Raw genomic sequence first — 23,858 nt, 5'->3', positions numbered from 1 at the left:
ACAGGTCTCAACTCTCAGAGCCCTAGGTCTATGGCATCAAGCTCAGATGGAAGTGGGACCCCTAAACCTTACATCTGGATCCCTGCACCTTGCCCATTAACCACATACTCATACTATGTTTTATTGTATTTCATTTGAAGGATTTCCCAATGCCATTTTAATCTGGCTCAACAAGTATCCTGGCCCAGCGGGGCCAGCCGGCCCTAGGATTTCACCCCTCTGCTCTAGGCGATATTCTAAGCATATATATTGCCAGAAAACAAAAATAGTGTTGACCTGAACTGGTGGAGAATGTTTTCATGCTCTGGGAGTTCCCCACACCAATGAAAGAGAGGTCCAGGCCATTTCCTATTATCTATTTAACAATCATCAACAAACTCAAGGGTTTTGATATACAAAGAACAAGATTACGTAAGAAACTGAACTTGTCTCGCAGAGTTTGTTTTTTAAGAAACATTCAACTTGGCAAGGCGTTCATTGGATGACCCTTTCCCCATCTTGTTACAGCGCGTGTCCTTGATGCTGGAGGTGGGGCTGGGGGTGTCTGTGCCATCACTAAGCTATAAGTGCAGTCCCCTCAGAACAAGTCCACGGAGCCCTGGAGCTGCTGTTTCATTGAGCGCCCAGAGCCTTCCAACGCCAGGACGTTGGAATCCCCGGCGGAAGGCTCTCGCCCCGGTCTCCCCCACGAGGGGCTGCCGCTCCTCCCTCCGCCAGCCCCTCTCCTCCGCGGTCACCTCCGACTGGCGGGGGCTGCGGCTGCCGCTCTGGGGGTGCCGCTCTGGGGGTGCCGCTCTGCGGCTGCCGCTCTGCGGGTGCCGCTCTGGGGGTGCCGCTCTGGGGGTGCCGCTCTGCGGGTGCCGCTCTGGGGGTGCCGCTCTGGGGGTGCCGCTGTGGGGGTGCCGCTGTGGGGGTGCCGCTGTGGGGGTGCCGCTCTGCGGCTGCCGCTCTGGGGGTGCCGCTCTGGGGGTGCCGCTCTGGGGGTGCCGCTCTGCGGGTGCCGCTCTGGGGGTGCCGCTCTGGGGGTGCCGCTGTGGGGGTGCCGCTGTGGGGGTGCCGCTGTGGGGGTGCCGCTCTGCGGCTGCCGCTCTGGGGGTGCCGCTCTGCGGGTGCTGTCCAGCGTCAGCGCCGCTGCGGAGCGCCTGGTGCGGGGCCCGGACCCAGTGAATCCTCCCTGACCGGCAGGTCACGCTGACAGAGGGACTCGGGGGCTGGGACGGCCCTGGGAAGGGGCAGCTGAGCTGCGCAGGACTGTCCGTCCTCGGGACCCGGGTTTTGTATTCCTTGCTTTCTCGGTGTTAGGGGTGGAAGGCATCGCATGAAAGGGAAGGAGAGAAAGGTGTCTTTATTTGAAAATAAAGTGTAATGTAATTTTAAAAAATAGACCCAAAGGAATCATCTGGGTAAACCCTCCGGTTTTACTGACAAGGAAAGCAAGACCCGGAGTCGCTGGGTCACATTTCCAACTCAATAAACATTTATTAAGCGCCCCAGGTGCCAGCCACGCTGCTAAGGGAAAACCGTCCCTTCCTTCAGGGAGCTTCCGCTCTAATGGGTGTACCCGGCGGTAAACAAGGCAGAACCGGACTCGGAGCTTCGCTCCCCTGATCCTGCGCTCCCGCCACGAGGCCCGAAGCCGCGAAGAGGAGGGAAAGCACGAGGCGGTGCCCCACATGCCAGTCCCTCCCGCCCCGGGCTCAGCCCCTCCCCCTCCGCATCCCTCCCCACCTCTCCCCTCTCCGCAGACCGCGCCCGAGTCCGGGGCGGGGCCATTGGCGGAAAGTACCGCCCAGCCTCTTTGCGCACTATCGCGGCCGTTTCACTTTACGGCAGGCCGGAGTGGGTGGGGTAGGAGAGGTCAGGGAGGGGGGAAGGTTTAGGGTGGGGAGGAGAGACAGGAGGCTTGTTTGCAGCAGGCCGTAAGTGAGGGACGAGGCCGCGCGACAGCCGCTGGAGGGCCACGGAGAAGGCGGGTCGGTGTTTCCCAGGCCGGGGAGGGGGGTGGCGAGGGTGGGCTGGGCCGGGCTGGGGGTGGTCGGGGCGCGGGCCCGGGGGGTGCGGGGGGCAGCGCGCGGGGCGGCGGGCCCGGGGAGCATGGGGCTGGCGGGTGCTCCGGGGCCGCTGTCACGGGCCGGCTCCCGGGCCCGGCCTCTCCGGGCGCGGCCGGCGCCGGGGTCTTGAGCGGAACCGTGTTGTCGTGTCCCCCGCAGCGCTGCGCGGCCCGGCCCGGCCCAGCCCGCCATGAGGCCGCAGCAGGCGCCCGTGTCCGGCAAGGTCTTCATCCAGCGGGACTACAGCAGCGGCACCCGGTGCCAGTTCCAGACCAAGTTCCCCGCCGAGTTGGAGAACCGGGTACGGAGCCCCGAGGGACCCGCGCCGGCCCCTGACAGCTTCCTTCCTGTGGCCGGGAGGGGGGAGGGTGCGCCGTGGCTCTTCTCTGGGACCGGCAGATGGGGAAATCGAGGCAGGGTCCGGAGGAGGGGTGCTGGCGGAGAGCAGGCTGGCCCAGCAGCAGCAGCAGCGGGCGGCTTTGGGGGCCGGGGGAAGGAAGCTCCACGCTCGTTGTCAGTGGTCCTGGGCCCTTTGCTAACTCGGGAGCGAGCCTGGCATCCCACCGCCCTGTTTGAGTGGCCAGGAAATGAATGCCCGTGTGCTGCTACCTGTGTAACCCACCTGCCACCCAGGGGCAGGCTTTTTTTAATGCATTATGGAAGTGAAACACTGAAATATTTTCCCCCTTTTTCCAGATATACGGAGTAGTGTATGTATGTATGTATGCATGTGTATGTACGATTGGTAGTATTTATGTGTAATATATACTGTATCTAGTGTGTGTATACAGATATAATAGTCCATCAATAAACAATATTTAGTTAATGGCTTCTGTGTAAATACTGCTCTAGTAGTACTTATGAATAATATTTATAATACATACATATTCTGCATATACACTGTGCTGTATATATAGTATAGACATACTGTATGTAAATACTGCTATTACACATAGCATAAAGATTATACGTGGTATAAAATTGTAGATACTATACGTAAGCCACGGACTAAGTGTGATTTATTAAGAGAATATTATTTGTGTGTGTGTGTGCATACACAAACTGTTTCCTATACTGAGGTCAGTTAGTTAGTGGTTAGATGGGATCTGGTTTAGTTGCTTGTTTTTCTGTTGTTGACAGTTTACTCTGAGGTGCTTAGGTAGGTGGTGGGTGTGGGGCTAAAGAATGTTGATCTTGGAATCTGTAGGTGTAGATGAGTGTGTACTTGAGAAATTTCCTTTAATAGTGACATAAAACCATCTTGGACTCAGTTGGGTTGCTCTATAGGCAAGGCATTCAGAATAGGAGTAGAAATCTTCAGTACCTTACTATAAGATTGGTCCTTCCCTCCCTTTCCTTTAAAGCCTGAGGCAGATCGGTGCTCTGCATCTCAGTTTTCTCATCTTGAAAATGAAAATCAAACCACTTTATAGAGATGTTTTATGGATTAATCCGTTGTTTGTGAAATGCCAAATAGATATTGAGTTTTGTTATTAATCCTGAAACTGTGAGTCAGCAAAATATCAGTCATCAGTGAAATAAAGAGTGCCTCAGCTAGGCATAACTGGTTGGCCTTTCTACCATAGCCTTTTCCAAAGCACCTGCCTTGAAATCAGTTCTGTTGGCTTTTTGGAGAGGCATTAAGTAAGATAAAGAGTTGGCTATTGTTACAGCAAGTTTTACAAAGTAGCGTAGCATTTTAAATGGTAAAATCCATATGAATTAGGTGAAATTATCTTTCAAAATCTCCTACAGAATAGAATTAGAAATTTAGCAATCTGATTTACATCCCCACTGCCCCCAAAACATGGCTTGAAGCTGCCCTTTCTGAGGTCATCATTGTCTTTATAAGTGCACAGTGGCCTTTCCTCTGTCTTCGTTGTCTTTGGCTTCTTTGCAGCCTTTATTATACTCTCCCTAAAATCCTCTCCTGCTTGGCTTCTGAGACCCTGCACTCTTGTGGTTCTCTTACCTCTCACTGAGCCTTCGACTCCTTGAGGTTCTCTTCCTCCGTTGCCCAAGACTCTGCCCCTGACTGCTCTGTTCCCTTTCCTTGCTGTGTCTCTCATGGCTTGTCCACTTGTCTACAGATGACTCCCCAGACTAGATCCAATTCTTGACTTTTCTCCCATGGTACAAACCCCCTCGATCTCCTTTCTGGCTGACATCTGCATCTGGATTTTCTGCTAGCATTTCTAACTTAGCATGCCCAAAGCTAAATTCATCATGTTTCCCACAAAACTTTCTCTTCAGTTTCCTAGTTGGAAAATATCTTAGCAGACAGGAAAATACTGAATTTGGGAACAGAGGATCTGGATTCAAATTTAGCTTTTTCTCTGCCCCTATGCCCTTTTAACAAGTCACTTCACTTGGGGGGGGGGGATTAGACTAAATGACCTCAAAGTTCCTTTTAAGCTATGATCCTGTAATTATGTCAGTGACCTCATTCAGGGCTCCCTTTCATCTGGGCTCAAGATGGGCTTAGAGATAGCATTTAGTCTTCCATCTGCCTCACTGAAGGTTGCCAGTTGATCAACATTATTTCAGCTTGGCCAGTATTTTATCATAGAGGACAGCTGTTTCCTGATGATATTTTGCTATGGCTGGATTTTTGTTTTTGGTTTTAGCTTTGATTTCAATAACTCTACTCTTTCCCCATATCACTCAGTTCATAAGATCATTCTCTTCTTAGAAAAAGTCTTTTACACCATCATTTCTTTTCCATTTCAGTGCCCCCTCATTGCCACTCACCAAGACTACTGTAACAGCTTGTAATTGGCCTCCCAAATCCCAAGGTTTCTTCCAAGCTATACTATACGTTGCTGCCAAATTAATCCTAAAGCACAATTCCAATCTTGTTATTCCTTCATTTAAAACATGCAGTGAATCTCCTTCTCATATATTCCACAATATGTCCTTAACCTACCTTTGCATCCTTGTCTCCCCCTTCATCTTCATATACATCATATTCTTGCAAAACTGGACTATTTTCTATTTCCCAAGTATATCCACTTTGTTACCTGTACTCTCATCCTTGCTAGACTATTCCTTCCACCTGGAGTGTTCTTCCCCATAATTGCTAGCAGTGAAACACTTGGATTTCCCATCCAGTCACACAAGCATCCTGTAAGGTCTTTCTTGAGCCCTTCCTGATGTACTTGTTCTGTTTTACTCCCAAACTGAATGTAATCTCTTCCTCAGCTTTCCTGACATTTTGTACTTTTCAGTATGATGAGAGATCTTTTTTATTGTAAATATGTGTAGCTTTGATTATTCCCCTATATAAATGACTTGAGGACAGAGACTTTTATTGTAGCCCCTACCCATGTTGGGGCTAGTATTTATTGAATGGAAACAACTTTGGGGATTGCATAGTATGTGCTTTCAATTCAGAATATCAAACCTCCTTTTTCAGTGCTTCTTATTTTGGATATGACAAGACTTGTTTACAGGTTTTAAAACTCAAATTCTTAGCTCTAGTAGCTCTTGCCAAATGTACATATGCAGAGTCAGACATTAATCTTCTAAGTCTCTGTGTGTGGCAGAACCTTCACTTTATAGCCTGATTACAGCAACAAAATTTACTAAGTTCTCTGCTTATTCTTACAGGAAATTGATGTTTTAAAATCTTGAAATCCTTTGTATTAGTGAACACTATAGAATCATGTATGGTGCTGCGTAGTGTGGCTTTGGGGGGTTTCTTTTAAAATGTTTGTATAAAAACACCAGCTTATACTTTAAAACAGGCATTTTTGAAAGCTTTGATTGTGTGTGTGTTAAGATTAAATTTAAATTACAGGGTTAAATTTTCCTTGCTTTGTTTGCTGGCAATTTGAAAGACTTCTTTTTGTTGTTGTTCCCTTACCCTAGAAATTCTGTTTATTGCTTTGCAGTGGGCATTGATTGTCCTTTACTAAAAGTATAAAGTTGGCAAGTTAATACAGAGAAAACTGATGTTTTAGGTTTTGTTCTACTTCTAAACATGGTATGAAGAAATTCTGTTTTGCAAACATGTTCACATCTTTTTTAGTTATTGACTGAAAAGTTCTGTTGATATAAATTGATTTTCCCCACTATCTCCATGCATTTTATTTGACTTTGATTTTTTTTAAAAATCTTCTCTCCACATCTGTTCTATATAGTTACATTACCTATTTTTGCCACAGTAAACTGCTTAGACTTTAGTCCTTTGCTTTTCATTACACATTTCATCAAAAATAGAAGAATTCTGGCATCACACAACCTTGTTTCCTATTTTTCTTCCCTCTTCTAACTTAACTTGGCTCAAATTTCTACTTGGTCGTACTTCTCTTATCTCTTTTTTGTTGTAGCTCTGATATCATCTACCCAAGTGCCAAAATAGGACACTAATAGTTCTCTCCCAAATGTGTGAAGATAAAGTAGTGAGATTGAAATTCCTAGGTATGTTCCTTAGAGTCCTTTCTTACTGCATGTGCTGTCTGTATTTGCTGATGATGGTCACTTTTTTATCCTTTATTCTTTTACTTTTTAAAAAACAAAAAAACGGTTCTTTGATACTTGCTTTTTAAAAAATCCAGTTCATTCTCTTCCAAAGGACACATGGTGACCTCCCTTCCCACAGCCTCAGCATAACTAGCTCTTGCTGAGTGATTCAGCTCATATAGGAGCAAGATATTTTGGAGGCTCTGTGTCTGAGCAGCTTTCAGTTCAAAGGATCTTCTTTGCTTTTTTATAATATTACACGCACATTTTGGAACTGGCTGTTTATTCCTTATTATTTTATGGGTTTGAAAGAAAGACATGATTCAGTAGGAAGTAATAATTATAGCTATCATCTATGTAGCCAATCTAAGATTCTGTGATTCTGCTATCTCCATGTCAGATAAGACCTTATAGAGGAGACAAAGAAAGTTCAGCTCTTGAGATGTTGGTAGTACCTTAGGAAAGGTAAGATTACCTCTATCTGATGAGAAGAATGTGGTTTAATGCAGCATCCTGAATTGCAGGGTACCATTGGAAAAGAAAAGAGGTAGTCAAATTGGCAGATGACCAAGATGAGTTTTGTAGCTGGATTATGTACTTATTGAAGTAAAAAGAAGTTGGAAGTAATGGTATTAACCTAGATATAATCAATCAAGCAATTTTGTTGTTCAGTTGTTTCAGTCATGTCCAAGTGACCCCATTTGTGGTTTTCTTGGCAAAGATACTGAAGTGGTTTGCCATTTCCTTCTCCAGTTCATTTTACTGAAGAGGATACTGAGAAAAACAGGGGTAAGTGACTTGTCCAAGATCATACAACTGGTGTCTCAGGTGAGATGTGAGCTCAGATCACTATCTACTGCACCACTAAGGACATGATTGTACTTTCAAAGGAGTACCCTAAGGTACTGCCCTAAGGAAAATTAGTTTGACAGAAGTATGTAGGATGGACAGTATTTACTAAGAGCAAGACTAGAGGCAGAGAGATCAATTTGGAGGCAGTTTTAATCATCTAAGCAAGAGGTAATAAGGGCCTGAACTATGCTGTGTGAGAGGAGTCAGATGCCAAGAGATGCTGTAAAAGTAAAAATGCCAAAATTTGACAAATGATTGGATATGTGGATTGAGGAAAAGTGGATCGAGGATAAGGCAAAGGTTACAAACCTGAGAGACTAGAAGGATGGTGATGCCTTAAACAGAAATAAGGAAATTTGGTAGAGAAAGCAGGGTTTCGCAGAAAAAATAATAAACTCAGTTTTGGACACATTGAATTTAAGCTCTCTCTAGGACATCCGATTTGATGTCCAGTAGAGAGTTGGTGAAGCAGGAGTAAAGCTGGAGGGGAAAATTGGGACTGAACATGTAGACTTGGAAGTCATATGTATAGAGATTTTAGACGGAAGCAAATGAGGTTACTGAGAAAATATAGGGGGAGAAGACACAGATGTGAGTCTTGGGCAGCAACCTCAGTTGGGCGGCATGATGTGCAGAAAGAACAAACAAAAGCTTCAAAAAAAGTAAACTGAAACTGAAATTCATGGTTTTGTATTGAATCCTCTTACGTTGTGCTGTGTACGTAGAAATGTCCTTTTTTGTCTTTCTGTATTTAAGTTCAAAGTGAATAAAAATTTAAAAAAGAAAAAAAACAAAATAGACTGAGCAGTGAGAGGTAGGAAGTGAAATAGAGAATACCATCATGAAAATCCAGAGGAAAAAAAAGTGTTCAGAAAGAGAGTATCCAGTGTAAGAGGTCAAGAGGCATTAGGACTGAGAAAAGACTAACACATTTGGCAATAAAGAGATCTTTGGTAGTTTTGTGAAGAGCAACTTCAGTTGAGTAATGAGGTTAAAAGATAGATTCAAAGGGTTAAGGAGTGAGTGAGAAAAGAGGAATTAGGCAGTAATTCCTTTATCTAGAAATTTGAGAAAAGAGATATGTTTATTTGTAGTAGAAATAAATACCTGACTAAAAGTTTTAGTCATTGAAATACAGACCACAGTGGCAGAATTTGGTGACAAGTTGGCTGTTAGGAGTAGGGAACAAACAGTAAAGGACTGAAAATAATTCTGAAATAGTATGTCTGAGAGACAGGTAGAGATCATAAGAAACTCACATATTGATCAGGAAGACAGTTGGAAGGTTTTAGTGGGAAGAATTTACTAAATTTGTTTAGTTGAACCACATGTTCAATTTTGAGATGTTAACAGTATACACTAGATATTCTAAAAAAGAAATGCAGATGTAGACAAAAGGAAGGCCATGTATCTACATTCTCATTAACATATTAGTAGATTAAGTTACCTAGAAATTAGTGTAAACGGAAAAATAGGTGACAAATTAAATTTTACAAATGTTTAATGTCACTGGGAGAAGTGAAGCTAATTGTTGTTAATAGTTGTGACTAACCAGCAAGCAGTACTAATTTCTTAAAATCTGAAATATGCATTAATGATTATATACTTCTCAAAAAAGTATCTTTTTTGTTTCTGCTTTTCTTACAGATTGACCGGCAGCAGTTTGAAGAAACAGTTCGCACTCTAAATAACCTTTATGCAGAAGCAGAAAAGCTTGGGGGCCAATCCTACCTTGAAGGCTGTTTAGCTTGTTTGACAGCATATACTATCTTTCTGTGCATGGAAACACATTATGAGAAGGTAAAGTTGTATAGGAATGTCTAAAGCATAAATCTTTGCCTTCTTGCCTTCACTAACATCTCTCTCTGGTACCTCATTATAGTGTAGTTGTTAAAGACCACGTCTGTGGAGCACATGTTCTTGGAGGCTCTCTTAAGTTAAAAAGTCTTCAAGTATGTGCCCAAAGGTGGGATTTTTCATTTAAGGATTGGCCTTGCTAAATGGAGAGAGGCTGGTCACCAGGTGACAAATTCTTCTGAGCACTACAATTCATGAAGACCATCTGCCCAGCTATTAGAAGATTGGTAGTCTACATCAGTGGAAGGAATACTTACACCAAGTAATTATAGATCCTTGAAGTTTTGGGGGAAAAGGGTTTTTTTTTGCTTTTAAACAGCTTTCTGGGAACACTTACTATGTATTTGTTATTTTTTGCTCCTAATGTTCAAAGCACTTAGGAGAGTGAGTACTCATTGACTTTCTGAAACAGACCAAAATAGTTATTCCCAAATGAAGGTGCCACCATTTACACATCCCTAGCCAAGTATTTTTAAGCTCAAATATTTGCTTACAACCTAGTTCAGCTTTCCTAAAATTCTTCTAACTAGTAACTAGTTCTAACTAGTATTTATCTCTAATTTTGAGTTAATCATAGCTAATATATTGCTGACTTTAAATTTATTTATTTTTAGTTTTCAACATTTATTTCCACAAGATTTTGAGTTCCAAATTTTCTCCCCGTCTCTCCCCTCCCCCCACCCCAAGACACCATGCATTCTGATTACCCCTTCCCTCAATCTGGCCTCCCTTCTGTCACATCCCTCCCTTCTCTTATCCCATCTCCTCTATTTTCTTGTAAGGCAGGATAGATTTCTATACCCCATTACCGGTATTTCTTATTTCCCAGTTGCATATAAAAACAAATTTTTAACACTCGTTTTTAAAACTTTGAGTTCCAACTTCTCTCCCTTCCTCCCTCCCCACCCATCCATACTGAGAAGGCAAGGAATTCAACATAGGCTATATATGTATAGTCTTGCAAAAGACTTCCATAAAAGTCATGTTGTAAAAGACTAACCATATTTCCCTCCATCCTATCCTGCCCCCCACTTATTCTATTCTGTCTTTTGACCTCGTCCCTCCTCAAAAGTGTTTACTTCTAATTACTCCCTCCACCCATTTGCCCTCCCTTCTATCATCCCCCCTCACCACACTTATCCCTTTCTCCCCTACTTTCCTGTAGCGTAAGATAGATTTTTCATACCAAATTGAGTGTGCATGTTATTCCCTCCTTAAGCCAAATGTGATAAGAGTAAGCTTCACTTTTATCCTCTCACCTCCCCTTTTTTCCCCTCCATTGAAAAAGCTTTTTCTTGCCTCTTTTATAAGAGATAATTTGCCCTATTCTATTTCTCCCTTTCTCCTCCCAATATATTCCTCTCTCACATCTTAATTTTATTTTTTTAGCTATCATCCCTTCTTATTCAAATCACTCTGTGCCCTCAGTCTATATGTATATAATCCCTGCAACTACCTAAATACTGAGAAAAGTCTCAAGTTACAAATATTATCTTTCCATGTAAGAACGTAAACAGTTCAACTTTAGTAAGTCCCTTATAATTTCTCTTTCCTATTTGCCTTTTCATGCTTCTCTTGATTCTTGTGTTTGAAAGTCAAATTTTCTATTCAACTCTGGTCTTTTCATCAAGAATGCTTGAAAGTCCTCAATTTCACTAAATGACCATTTTTTTCCCCTGAAGTATTATACTGTTTTGCTGGGTATTAAATAACTTTTAAAAGAAGTGGATGCACAACTATTTTAATAGGTGCATATCTCATGGAGGCCCATAAAACAATGGCATACACTGTATTTTGGTAGCAGCAATGTGGCACAGTGAATACAGTTCCAAACTGGTGTCAGAAAGACTCATCTTCCTGAATTTAAATTTGGCCTTAGGCATTTAATAGCTGTGTGATCCCTGGGCAAGTCACTTAACCTTGTTTGCCTTAGTTTCCTCATCTGTTAAAATGAGCTGGCGAAGGGAATGGGAAACCACCCCAGTATCTTTGTCAAGAAAACCCCAAATGATTTCAGACAGTCAGACACAACTGAACTACAACCTTCTGTTATACGTTGTATGAGATATGTACCTGTTGCTACCTTGTTTATCTTCTGGGTAAAAGAATTTATTTTAGAATATCAAGACAATTAGATGTGTGCAAAATATACTTGCTTTCCAAACTGAAGATTTGCTCTAAGAATTAAATCATGGCCTTTCATTCTTAAATCACATGGTATCAGAGATATTCAGTTGTTCATATCTGCTTATCCATACTGACCATGTATTATACGATGTTCCTATACTTCTTTTTGTAAGTGATGGGTCACTGAATGTATTTATAGATAATAATTTGCATTTCTGAATTGAAGTAAAAACCCATTACTATAAAATATCTTATTCATGTTTAGTGGTGTGTGTAGTACATGAATAAGAGTACTTTCTACCTTCCAACCTTGGTGACAAATTTTAATAAATCTCTTTATTATTTATTTAGGTATCTGGTAAGATTCCTCTGTGTAGAATAGTTATGCAAATCTCAGACTGATATCAATAATAAACATTATAGTTATTTGAGAAATGAAAACCGTTTAGCTGTGAATATCTTAAAAAATAGTTTTTAAAGATATTATTAGTGATGCTGGTAGATTCTAATCTGATTTCATAAAAATCATAAAATTTTCTGCTGCTTTGCAATTTATATGTTAGTAGATTTGAATCTCTCCTTTTAGAAGATTTATATTTTAGAAGTAATCTTTTAGTTAAAATATTGATAGTGTTGAAGCACTTTAAAAAAAAAACATTATAGATGTTAATTTAGGTAGTTCATGGTGTCAAACACAAAGGAAATTTTGATCCTGTAGATATTTTTCTACTTAGGCTTCTTCTGGTAGTGCTTATGGTTCTACTTAATTGGGGTCTCTTCTTCTGTATTACTAGGCATACCAAGTAAATTTGATCCATAAGTCAAACCAAGATACCGCTACATGTAGAAAAAAAGATGTGGGTAACTAAATAGAAAGAAACTGGACCAAGTACAGTCTCATGACTTTTTTAGCATCCTTTATAAATATATTTATTATTATTAAAGTAAAGAATCCATAAAGAACTTATCCCTTAGAATTATATCGTTCATTAATAATATCAGGGAAATAGAGTTTTGCATGTTTTAAAAACTGAAAATTCTAGGCTACAAGGATAAGTGCAGTGAAATTTCTGAAAATGTAAATTTTTGTACACTTCTCAGTCAGAATTTCTGGTGTTTTTCATATACGTTTAACTAAAAATGTCTTTCAGCACAGTATTATTATTAAAGGAAAATAAGGGCCTCACTGTCATTTTCTCTGATGCCATCCCATTGTTTTTAGGGAACAGGAAAGCCTGTAGACAGCTGTACTCTGGACTATCAACTCATAAAATATGAAGAAGTTATCTACTTCTGTGGTATATCCAAAAAAAAAAAAAAACCTGACATAGAAAGGGAAGAACTTTTGTTACCCTTGAAAAAAAAAAAAAGGCTGAATTCCAGGACAGGGACAGGGTTTGCAGAAGAAGTTGGGGGAGACAGTGTTCTTCATTTGGATATAAACCTATTTTCTTTTCTTTGGAAGGTCAGTTGATCTTACTCCAATTTAGTATTTTTAGGGAAAAGCTAGTCTTTCATAAAGCTTAATGTAGTTAAGAATCCTTTATCTTTATGCACATGGTACAAATTGTGGCTATGTTGAAGGTTTGAAAGAAGGAGATAGTTTTTGTTGGATACTGTGATTTGATATCCTTTTATATCCTTAAATTCATTCAGCATCCTAGAAAGGGGTAGAGGCCATTTTTAATCCAACAACCCTTCTTCATCTGCTGGAATTTCAGTCATTTTATTCACCATTTCCATTTTTGGCAGATCGCGGTATCCAACAAAAGCTATCCCCTTCCTCAAAACCTTCAGCATAGCCACAATTTGTACCATGTCCATAAAGATAAAGCATTCTTAACTATATTAAGCTTTATGAATGGCTAACTTTTCCCTAAAAATACTAACTTGGAGTAAGAATAGTCTCTAGAAAGTACCCTTTCTAGGATGTTGAATGAATTTAAGGATATAACTGAAGGAACCAAAAGTGTTTTTTTGTTGTTGCTTTTAATACCTTATTTGGGATAGTGATGGCTTCTACAAAATACTTAACAGGATTTGAAATCTCATGCATACAATTGTCTTCTTTCTGAGCTTATGTCCAAGTGCACATTATTGCTATTAAAGCTTAAATTAAAACCTTACCCAACAAAAGTTGAATTTGATAGAACAAAATGGAGTGTTATTTCCCTGGTAGTAATCTCTACCCGAGAAAAGAGGGAGGGAAGCTTTTCTGAAGGCATCCTTTCTTTGAAATCAGTCATGCAGACATTTTCTGAGAGAGTATCCTTGAGTTTTAATGGATTGGGGTGAGGGGATACTGAATCTCCAATTTCCATTTCTGGCAGCTGAACCGAGAAGGAAATTGGAGAGTTTGAGAGTCTTGAGCTAGCCATCTTTATGGCTTGCTTCCTTCCATTCATTATTTGAGGATGATTGACAGGTAGTGATACAGAGATAGGAGGTAAGACTTTTTGCTTCCTAAAGATTAACTGAACTTATTTCCTTGAAATTGAAAGTAGGAAAATGTTCTCTTATTATTGAAGGTAAATTTGTTATTCTAGGAAGAAATGAAAACTTCTTTTCTCTAAGGATAATACCACAAATTTATTGGTGTACTACAGTAGATCTCCTTTCCAAGCCAGCTACTGGTTCAAGAATTTATCATTTAAGTGCTTATCATCACCTGTAAAAAACACACTAGTTAGTAACAGTGTAAAGTATTGAAATGTAAGCCAGTTTACCAACACAATTCTAGATTGCCATCTTCAAGCTACTGGTTAGTTTGGCCCAATATATTACTAACCTAAATTCAAAATGTTAATTTCCAGCATCTGTTTCACAGATTTTTTTCCCTCTTTTTTCTAGAGATTTTAATCTTCAAACAGTAGTGTTAATTTAAAGAAATATGTAAAAATTGCAGCCTCATATTTTAGAGTTTTATTAAAGTTCCTTTGTAAATTAGGCCAGAAGAGGGAATGCAAAAACTGTCTATAGTTGGAAGTAAATTCTATGACTTTTTCACTTCTAGTTGATAATTCAGTATTCCAAATACTTGCGATTTCATTGGTATGAGTACTCCTTCCACTTATGCAGATCACATCTGCTCAAAGCCTTACTGTTCAGCTTTGTGAGTTGCAAGAACTAGAACATCGCATCACCTCGTGGCCAGCATTTGATGATGAACCTCTCAGTTCAACTAGGCTGATCCTCAGATGCAAAAGCCACTGGTGGATCCATACTTAGAGATTTCCTATCTTGTTAGGAATTGCAGGAATAATTAATTGTTCCACTCTGTTAACGTAGCCATTAAGAACCCAGGATCACCCAATTCCTTTCATATTCTAATAGCTTTAAATTTCTTTCTTGTATCCCAGAATCTCCTTTATTGAATCTGAAGAATTAACAATTAGTAGAATTTACCTTGCATTCTGTCATGGGTATTGCCTCCATTTTTCTTGAATTGTATAAGGTTTAGTATTCTGTTTATTAATCTAGCAGTTCACTTGTGTAGTAACACACTTCGTGCTGTTGAAAGGGATCATAGTATCAGGAATTTAATTACTAGGAAACCCTTGGGAAATTAAAGGTCATGTATATTACAAAGAAAAAAGCCTTGCTGGTTCTAAAATAACTGTTTTACCTTTGTCACAATCATTACCTAGAATAATTGTCCTATGCTACCTAGTCAAAAGGAAAAATAGCTAAAATTAGCTTAAAGGAGAGACTAACAAACTGCCCTTAATAATGAAAGATACTATATTAACAAAACTGTTATTGAAAATCAGCCATATTCCTTAAGGAAAAATAGATAAACTTTCACTATATGCAGTCAATTTCACTATGTCTTAAGCATCTCCTATGTGTAGTTCACAGTGCTAGGCAGTAGGGATGCAAAGGTGAAAAATGGCGAATCTCTGCCCCCATGGAATCTAGAGCCTAGAATATATGGGGAATTTATTGGACTTCAGACTCAAAATGAGTCTCTGTCAGGATGTAGCCAAAAAAACAAAGATCAGTGCTATTCTAATCTGTGTCACATCTTGGGAGTTGTGCTCACTTCTAGGCATGTCCTTCATAATCTCTCTTGACTCCAATTACATCCATGCCAGAAAAAATTAAGAGAGAGAGAAAATGAGGGGACTTGAGGTCATATCATACAAAGATCTGTTGGAGAATATGGAGATTTTTAGCCTGAAGAATAGAAGACTTGAGGGGATCCAGGATAGCTGTCATACAGCATTTGAATAGGAAAGAGATTCACTTTTTTTTTTTCTGCTTGGCCCCAGAAGACAAAACAAGGAAGAACAGTTAGAAGTTGTAGAGAATCAAATTTTGATTCAGTGTGAGGAAGACCTTCTAACCATCAGGGGTGTCTAGAATGGGAAAGATTTGGGTTCCCCCCACTAGACATTTTCAGGTGGTGACTGAATGACCAATATCAGTGTTCTCTGTAAGGGATTATTAGTGAAGTATTGGCTGATCCGTACTGCCAACTATGAGATTCTGTGATTATTTTCAAATACTGCAAGAGGATTCTGTCAAATACTGTGTGGGGAATGGAAATTGAATTTATTGATCATAAGTGACCTCAGGATTGCTGTTCCCAAGAAGCAGTGGGAAGGAAAGCCAGTTTACAAGGACTTGTATGGTGCGTGGGCCATGAGGAAGTTGAAGAAACAAATACATAATATTCTTTCTGGAAGTTAAGAGTTTCTTCAGTGCCTTTTGTTGAGTATCTTCCATTTGTCCTATGTATAGCTTGTTTGTGTATAGTTGTTTACATCTCAACTCCCCTGTGAGATCCTTGAGAACAGAAACTGTCTTATTTTCTTTGCATCCTCAGTGCTTTGCAACAGTACCTGGCACGAAGTAGGTGCTTAATAAATGTTTATTGACTGACCTACTATTACCTATGTAAAAGGCAAATATCAAAAGAGAGCAAGCTCTAAAACTAGGTAGCCAGCTGATACTTAAAAGGACTTCCAAAATCTAAAAGATGGGGTGTTTCTTTCTGGCAGGTTCTGAAGAAAATCACCAAATATATTCAGGAACAGAATGAGAAGATTTATGCTCCACAGGGCCTCCTTCTGACAGACCCAATTGAGAGAGGACTTCGTGTTGTATCTTTTTTGTTAAAGATAAGAAAACTAAAGTGACAACGTTGATACAGACTGGAGACAATTTAATATTGATTTTACCACCTGCCCTAGAAAGCTTTTGTGTTTGTTACTTGCATTTTTAATTCAGACTTATTTTCTTTGGTATCTTCTGACATTCTTTTGTGTTTTGCAAACTGTTTAGTATTTGGAATACCATCTTTCTTGGTGGTTCTGAGGGCATCTTGTAGTAATATTAGTTTCGATATGAGTAATGCATTTCAGCTGCAGAGATCTGAACCAAAAGCCCTTTTGAAATGGATAAACTCAGTGTGTGGTGGAACTTGTCATCCAAATGAATTACAGTTCCATAGGTTCATCTGACTAGTTACCTAAATCAGTTACAGCTGCCAGATGTTTGATTTCATTACCCTTGACGTATTGTGCACATTTTCAGAAGCAATAAGCTTTGAAAAGCAGTAGGTGAATTTGTTAAATAAAATTATAAATAATTAAGGTAACTTGATAATTAGATTAATGAATTAACAAATAAATGTAATATCAGATTATATAATCCCACTCCTACCAATACAAGTTAGCAACTATACTGCATCTGGATAGTTTTATAGTTGCTTAGGACATTGAGAGGTTAATGAACTTTTGCCAAGGTCACATAACCAATATGTGTCAAAGGTAGGTCTTTAATCCCTGCTGCTAGCTAGCATTTACATAGCACATTATGGTTTGCAAATCACTTTACAGATATTATCTCATTTTATCCTCACAACTCTGGAAGGTAGATATTAATAGAACCACTTTACAGATGAGGAAACTGAGGCAGACAAAGGTTAAGTGACTTGCCCAGACTCAAATAGCTACTGTCTGAGGTTACATTTGAACTCCTGACTCAAAGTAAGTCCAGCACTTTGTCCATTGCGCCATCCAGCAGCCTCTATTTATTGTGCTCCCACTCCAATTCCAACCCTTTTTTGCTAACCCTCACAGACATTTCACTACCCTCTAGAATTGAGAAAAAGATCCATATTCTTTTATTTGTTGCTGTTTTCTCCGCAGCTGTAAAACTATGATACTAAGGAGATACCAAATAAAAATAAAATTATTGAGAAGAAATGAGGCAGAATCCCTTCTGATAAAATAACACATGTGAAACTACTTGAGTGATAATCTTTTATTTTTAATCATGTTAGGAAATACAGTTTAGAGGAATAAGTCCAATTCTCAAACTAATCAGTAAGGAGTAATATTTTTAAAGTTAAGTAAAAATTATCTCAATATTTAATAAGTGAATTTTTTAAAGACAAAATATAGCAGAGTATATAAAGCTAGTACATTTTTTAAAAAATCAACAATAGTGATGACGCAGCTTAGCAAATCTAACTTTTTAGTCTCCAGTGGTACATTTTCTTAACAACTGTCCTGTATAGATTGAAATTACCATTTATGAAGACAGAGGCATGAGCAGTGGAAGATAAACCATGGAGTCTAAGGTAAACAACAAACTAGAGTTCCATTTCCAGGTATTTTCCATACATTCAGAATATGTAGGATTTTTCTTCCCTACTCAGTAAACATTTCTACTGCATGGAAGTATAAAACTTTTTAAACTTTGTGTGGGGGGTGGTGGATAATTGATGCGTATAGCTGAATGATGTTGTCTTTAAATGATTAATTATGTTAGTACAATATGTAACAGCTGGCTTAATCAGCATTCACTTTGGTTAGATAGAAATCTAAATCTAATTTTGTCTATATTGTGTCAGATTATTTTTATATATTAGACTAGCCTCCTCACATGACTGCTCAGGTCCTGCCATCAATCAGTTCACATAGAAATGTGAGTACCAGCACTTCAATTCAAGAAACATTTGTTAAGGACTTACTCTATGCAGGGCTTTTAGGATGTAAAGGAAAAATGATCCTAAGGGCTTTGGGATGTGTATATTGGGGAAACATACACTTTATTTTTTTACCTAATGTTTATAAATATATTTAGAGAAGTTGCTTGACCTGGTCGGGTAGCAATACATTGACCTAGAGAGGTGGGCAGAATAGATAAAGAGCTGACTCCAGTCAGGAAGACCTGGGTTCATATCCTGACTGCCACATGTTGGCCACGACCCTAAGCAAGGCACCAAACCTCTGTGCCCAAGGCAACTCTCAGCCCATTTCAGAGAAGGTCCTGACCTGCCTTGGGTGAAGTCCCTGACCCAGTATGCAGCTGATGTATCACTGTCTGCTCTCCATGAATATCACTAGATAAATGGGTTAATGCTACAAAAAGATCCACAGACCCAGTTGTGGTTTTCCTAGTGTTCTTTTTCTGAGCTCTCTGAAACACTGAGACTCCTCCAGCTGGCCACAGTGCAACACTACCACCCTCAGAGCAGGAGGTGCTGGTTATCCCTCACTTCTGCCAGTTTCTCAAAAGTTATGCCAGATCTTTCAGGAAGCTGAAGTCTCAGGTCTCCTGGAAATCTACTCTTGATGACTTTCTCAACTGGTTTCTGTCACAGACTAGCGCTCTGCACAGTGGCAGAATGTAGCAAAGATAGACAACTTTTCCCAGATGTGGGGGAGAACCACGTAGAAAGCGGAAACTTTCATGGAGTAAAAATGAGAACTTTTCCCCTCCTGTGCTTCAGGATCTTGTCAGCACTTTTGAAGAACAAAACTGTTAGTGGCTTCTGTCCAGTTTATTTGCAACTCCTGACAAAATTAGCTTCACTTTTCTTAAAGACTCTACTCTGGCACCAGGAAATGTCACTTAAATTTTCTTTAAAACCCAAAGATGTAAATAATGATGCCTGTGCCATATGTTTACTTCTTATAAAAAGCCTTAGGTAGCAGGGTATTTTGGAATATGTAGTGTTACTTGTCCATAGTGTTTCAGACTTGCAGTTTCCTAACTGATATTTCTAAAAATGAGCAATCAGAAACCTTGTGTGGCTTCTGTTACATGCCATTGGAATAAGTTTGTTTTATCAATTGCAGCTGCGTTGACTTGGCTTAATTCATTTTCATGACTCATTTTGCAGCTATTATTGCTAAACAGAATGTTTTTCTGAGGTAGTGTGGGTTTTTGAGCAATTATACACAAGAGGCTAATCTATCAATGTTCAAACAACTGTGAAATTTTTGAAATGGAAAGGATTTACATTAGGAACTTCTGGATAGTTTCATGAATTGCAAATGTTTTTGTTCAGCACAATTGTGTTTTTAGAGCTGTATGTTCATCAGGAGCAGAACCCAGGAAGGGCTGGGGGCTTGTCAAACAGCTGTATGGATGTGTGTGAGGGCATGTGAAAGTGCACTTAATGCTTCACCAACACACACATACACACACACACACACACACACACCACACCACACCACACCACACCACACCACACCACACCACACCACACCACACCACACCACACCCCAACCCAAGCTCCTCAAATCTACAAATTGGTTGGATGGTAAAGTTAGCGTTTGGAGATTAAATGTATATTTTAATGAAGGAATATACAAAAGGAAGATGATCTTCATGAAAAGAATTTTCAGTAAAGTAGGATTTTGTCATTTTTTTTCAGTTTAGTTTTTGTTAAACCTTTTGTAAAGCACTATAGAAAGCATTTTGCAAATGTGCTCTTTCTCTGTCCCTCACAACCCTGTGAGGTACCTTATGTTGTCTCACAGATTTCTCAGGTGAAAAAGAGAAGTGATTTGCTAAGTGTCACAATAAAACAATGACTTTAAAAATTTGAGTTCCCAGTACTTGGTTTCTAGGTCGTTGAGCTACATCAAATATAAGCTTTTGCAAATCCAGAAAACCCACCAGGTAGAGCTCTCTAACAAAATAAAACCACTGTCTTACATGTGTGTGTCAGTTGATTGGTGAGAGATAAATAAAAGTACACTTTTGTATTTCTTTATAGCTTTCTAAGACCTTGTGTTGGTTCCTTTTTCAGAGTCCATCTCAGAATGGGACTCTCTTCTGTCCACCGGCCAACTGCAGAGTGTCCCCTACCTCCTGTCCAAGCATCATTCCTTTGTATCTGCTGCCAGAGCCACGGTGCCATTCTACTCCAAGGACTAACTTTCTAAAATTCCGCTCCTGGGGTGACATCTAGTCGCTCAGCATCCACTTTGTGTCTTTAAACTGTGTAGGACTCTGTAATCTTTGTAGTTATTTCTGAGAAAATATAATGAAGCATTTCACTTTTTTAATTCAAAACAATTTAATAAAATGAGCTGTGTAAATCAGCCCAATCCCAAATCCATTTCTTATCAGCCACCAGGACTATTGGTTTTGCTCAGTATTTATGCTGTCATCTCTACCAGGTGGTTTTTTTTATTTCAAGTCATATCCAGGTTTGGTTTCATTTCCCCTGAATTGAAGAATGTCTTTTCTTCTGGGCATGGTTTTTGATGAGAGGTAAGCTATGCCTGTGGCCTGCTGACACATCTCCCAGACCTCAAGAAACTCACAGGATTGCCAGAAGATCTATTTCTACTGTTAATTTCTCCTACTGAAGCTCATTGGAAAGATAATGTATAATGCTATTTGTTTTTAATGTAGCACTTATTACTAAATGAACCAGTAAGTATTTCATGTGATTTCCAGTTACTTTGATTCTCCTTGGAGAATTTTATATCATTACTGCATTGCCATGAACGTTGGGAGGATGTAGTATGTGTTGCTTGTTTTATTAAAACTATGTAAGCACAATAAAGTGGATGCTAAACCATCAGACCTATAGACATCCTTGCTCTGTCCCTTAATGTGTAATAAGCAGGTGTAACGAACATTTTCCTTATGGCTTTATTATAAATATAACTTATGGGAAAAATAATTTGGTAGGAATAATACTGTATGTGCTTATTTTTAACTATTTCCACTGGCAAAACTTATGAATCATAAACCTTTCTTGAATTCAGTATTCAGGATGCACATAAATCTTGTAATTAGTTCAGGTAAAATAATATGAATGTCCCCAAAATCTAATTTAATATTTTTCTTCTACCTACATTCTTCATGACAGTGTTTTCCAAGACTTTGAAATTAAGTTAATCATTATGGTTTGAGAGCATTGTTCTTTGGAAAGAGCTAAGGGATTTACTCGAAAAGAATGAAAGAATTAAAGTTCTACTCCCAGTGATATTGTAGGTGCTAATACTGGATCTAATTTTCCAGATTTAATTTCTGTTATGAATTTGTTAGTCATTCACCTAGATCCTGGAAGCTTGTTTAATATTTTAATTGTATAAAACTCTTTTTGTTTTTCTATAGCCTGTAACAGTATGTTGTCTGCCTTTCACACCCATTTGCAATAACTTTACCCAAATATTAATGCGTTAGTAAAACTTTTCTTAAATAAATTGTCTCTCTGTTATGTTTGCTTGATAGTCTGATGGTAAAGCTCATTTGATAATGTTGTATATCTTCCCAATTCTTTTTAAGGTGTTCTGTGACTCCTGAGTTTCCTATTTTCATTTAAAAAATAGTTCCTTATGTTTATTTAGCACATTATATGTTTCAGAGTTCTTTCGTATGTCAGCGTATCAAAGCTTTCCATCATTCAAAAATGCTGGCAATGGAAGAGCATCTTAGTGATTAGTTACTTTCATTAGGGTGAGTGGGGAGAGATGAGTAATATCCTGTAATATTTGATAGGCAATATCATGTGCATTAATCCTCTCACTTAAGGAAGTTTATCACCCTAAGTTTCAAGCTTCATCCTCACCTAAAATATCAGGTCATTGAGACAGAAAAAATTGAAGTTACTAAAATATTAGGTAAATGCCCTTCAACATGATGAGTTTGGAATTAGTTTCTCTGGATTTAAGCCCTGATTAAAGCCATAGTTTATATCATTGCTAACCCTGATTTTTCAGTTATGTAATTATAGCTTCCAATAAAGTCCTACTTTGTTACCTCATCTGGCATGAAAGTGAACCTAGAACCTTGAAGTTTGGTTATGCCAGCAGAAGCATAATATCTGGCAGGTCCTAATTAATTGGAAAGGCTTAATACCAAAGATTAGCTCTGTTGTCCAAGGACCAGTGTAGCTGTAGTTAAGTTTTAAAGTGTCTCATCGCCACAAAGTTGGCCACAGATACTCATGAAGATTGTCTGCTAAAGGGTGGCTAGGTTGCATCAGTTGGTGGTGAGCCCACACTGATGAAATCACCAATCTATGAAGTGTATCAATGTAGGGGGAAAGTGCAATAGCGCTTAAAATAAACTTCAAGGGAGAAGGATGTGATGCCATTGCCTAGCGCTGACTAGATATTTGAGGATCAGGCCTCTCTCTAGTAGTACACAATCAACCTTTTGCTAAACATACGATGTTCATTAAGAATTTCTGAGGCTCTAAATGTTTGTGCACACCCAAAAGACATTTCTAATGCTGCCTAGTGTGTGATGGGAGAAAGCATTTCTGTGGTTTATATTCATTATATTCCGCTAGAAGAACTAGAAATAATTATTCCTCAGCCTCTTCAGGGATCAAGTAGCTTTAGGTTGTAGAGTACAGGTTCCCAAACTTACTTGGCTTACTGTCCCCTTTAAAAAAAATTATTCAGCGCCTCCCTGGAAATCTACTTTCTTTAGCCCTTTAACTTTTTTGTGTCATTTCAAAAAATATATGGTTTTTTTAAATGATGCGTCTTAAATTTAATTTATTGTAAATATATGGGGTTTTTCCTGCATTGAAATTTTGATGATGCAATATTGCATCCTGTAACCCTATAGTATATTGTAAACAAGTCACTACACATAACACATTCGTGCCAGTGCTTGCTGGACTTCTTGACAATGCATAACCTTCTCTTGCCAACACTTTGCTTGTTAAGACCTATCATCAGACTTGACCACTGATGAGTTATAACTTGCATTTTGTATGTTTATTTGGAAAGTAGGGTAATCATGTATGACTTTAACTCTGTTACACAACAGATGAAACATGTACACGTGATTTTTCAACATTTTTTTTCCCTATGCTTCTCCCACCCTCTTATTTTTATTCAATGACCCCCAGAAGCACCTGAGGCCACCACCTCTGCTGGATCATTCTGGCACACACACCTCAGGGAGCAGAATCACCCACTTTGGGAAGCTATGCATAGAGCAAGGAGAGTGAGTACACTGATTTTCATCTTTGGAAAGAAATTTGAAATGTGAAGAGGAACTAAAAGGGTCAATGATAGGAGGAAGAACAAGTGCTCTATGCACCAAACTATGTATAGCAACACTTTGTGATCACAAAGAATTTGAAATAAAGATACCTACCAACTGGAGAATGTCTTTGAAGTTCTCTGCTACATCCATGCTAGGGTTACAAATAGAAAACCTATATAGTTCCTCACTTTGTCATAGAAGGAGAAAACACAGGAGGTTTCAGCTGCCTGTCAGATAGATGGC

General features: G+C 39.4%; 1 protein-coding gene across 1 annotated transcript; it reads left to right on the top strand.

The window, feature by feature from the left end:
• The first annotated feature begins 1,817 nt into the window (after positions 1-1,817).
• GOLGA7 (golgin A7) lies at positions 1,818-21,828 on the top strand. The gene is made up of 6 exons (XM_072635098.1): positions 1,818-1,973; positions 2,211-2,352; positions 9,015-9,167; positions 16,355-16,456; positions 17,878-17,940; positions 20,404-21,828. The coding sequence occupies exons 2-5, from the start codon at positions 2,242-2,244 to the stop codon at positions 17,923-17,925; spliced, it is 414 nt and encodes a 137-aa protein (XP_072491199.1). The 5' UTR covers positions 1,818-1,973; positions 2,211-2,241; the 3' UTR covers positions 17,926-17,940; positions 20,404-21,828.
• The last annotated feature ends 2,030 nt before the right edge of the window (positions 21,829-23,858 follow it).

This window comes from Notamacropus eugenii, chromosome 1, assembly GCF_028372415.1.
Source record: "Notamacropus eugenii isolate mMacEug1 chromosome 1, mMacEug1.pri_v2, whole genome shotgun sequence".
Lineage (NCBI taxonomy): Eukaryota > Metazoa > Chordata > Mammalia > Diprotodontia > Macropodidae > Notamacropus > Notamacropus eugenii.
This window is presented reverse-complemented; position numbering and strand designations above follow the sequence as displayed.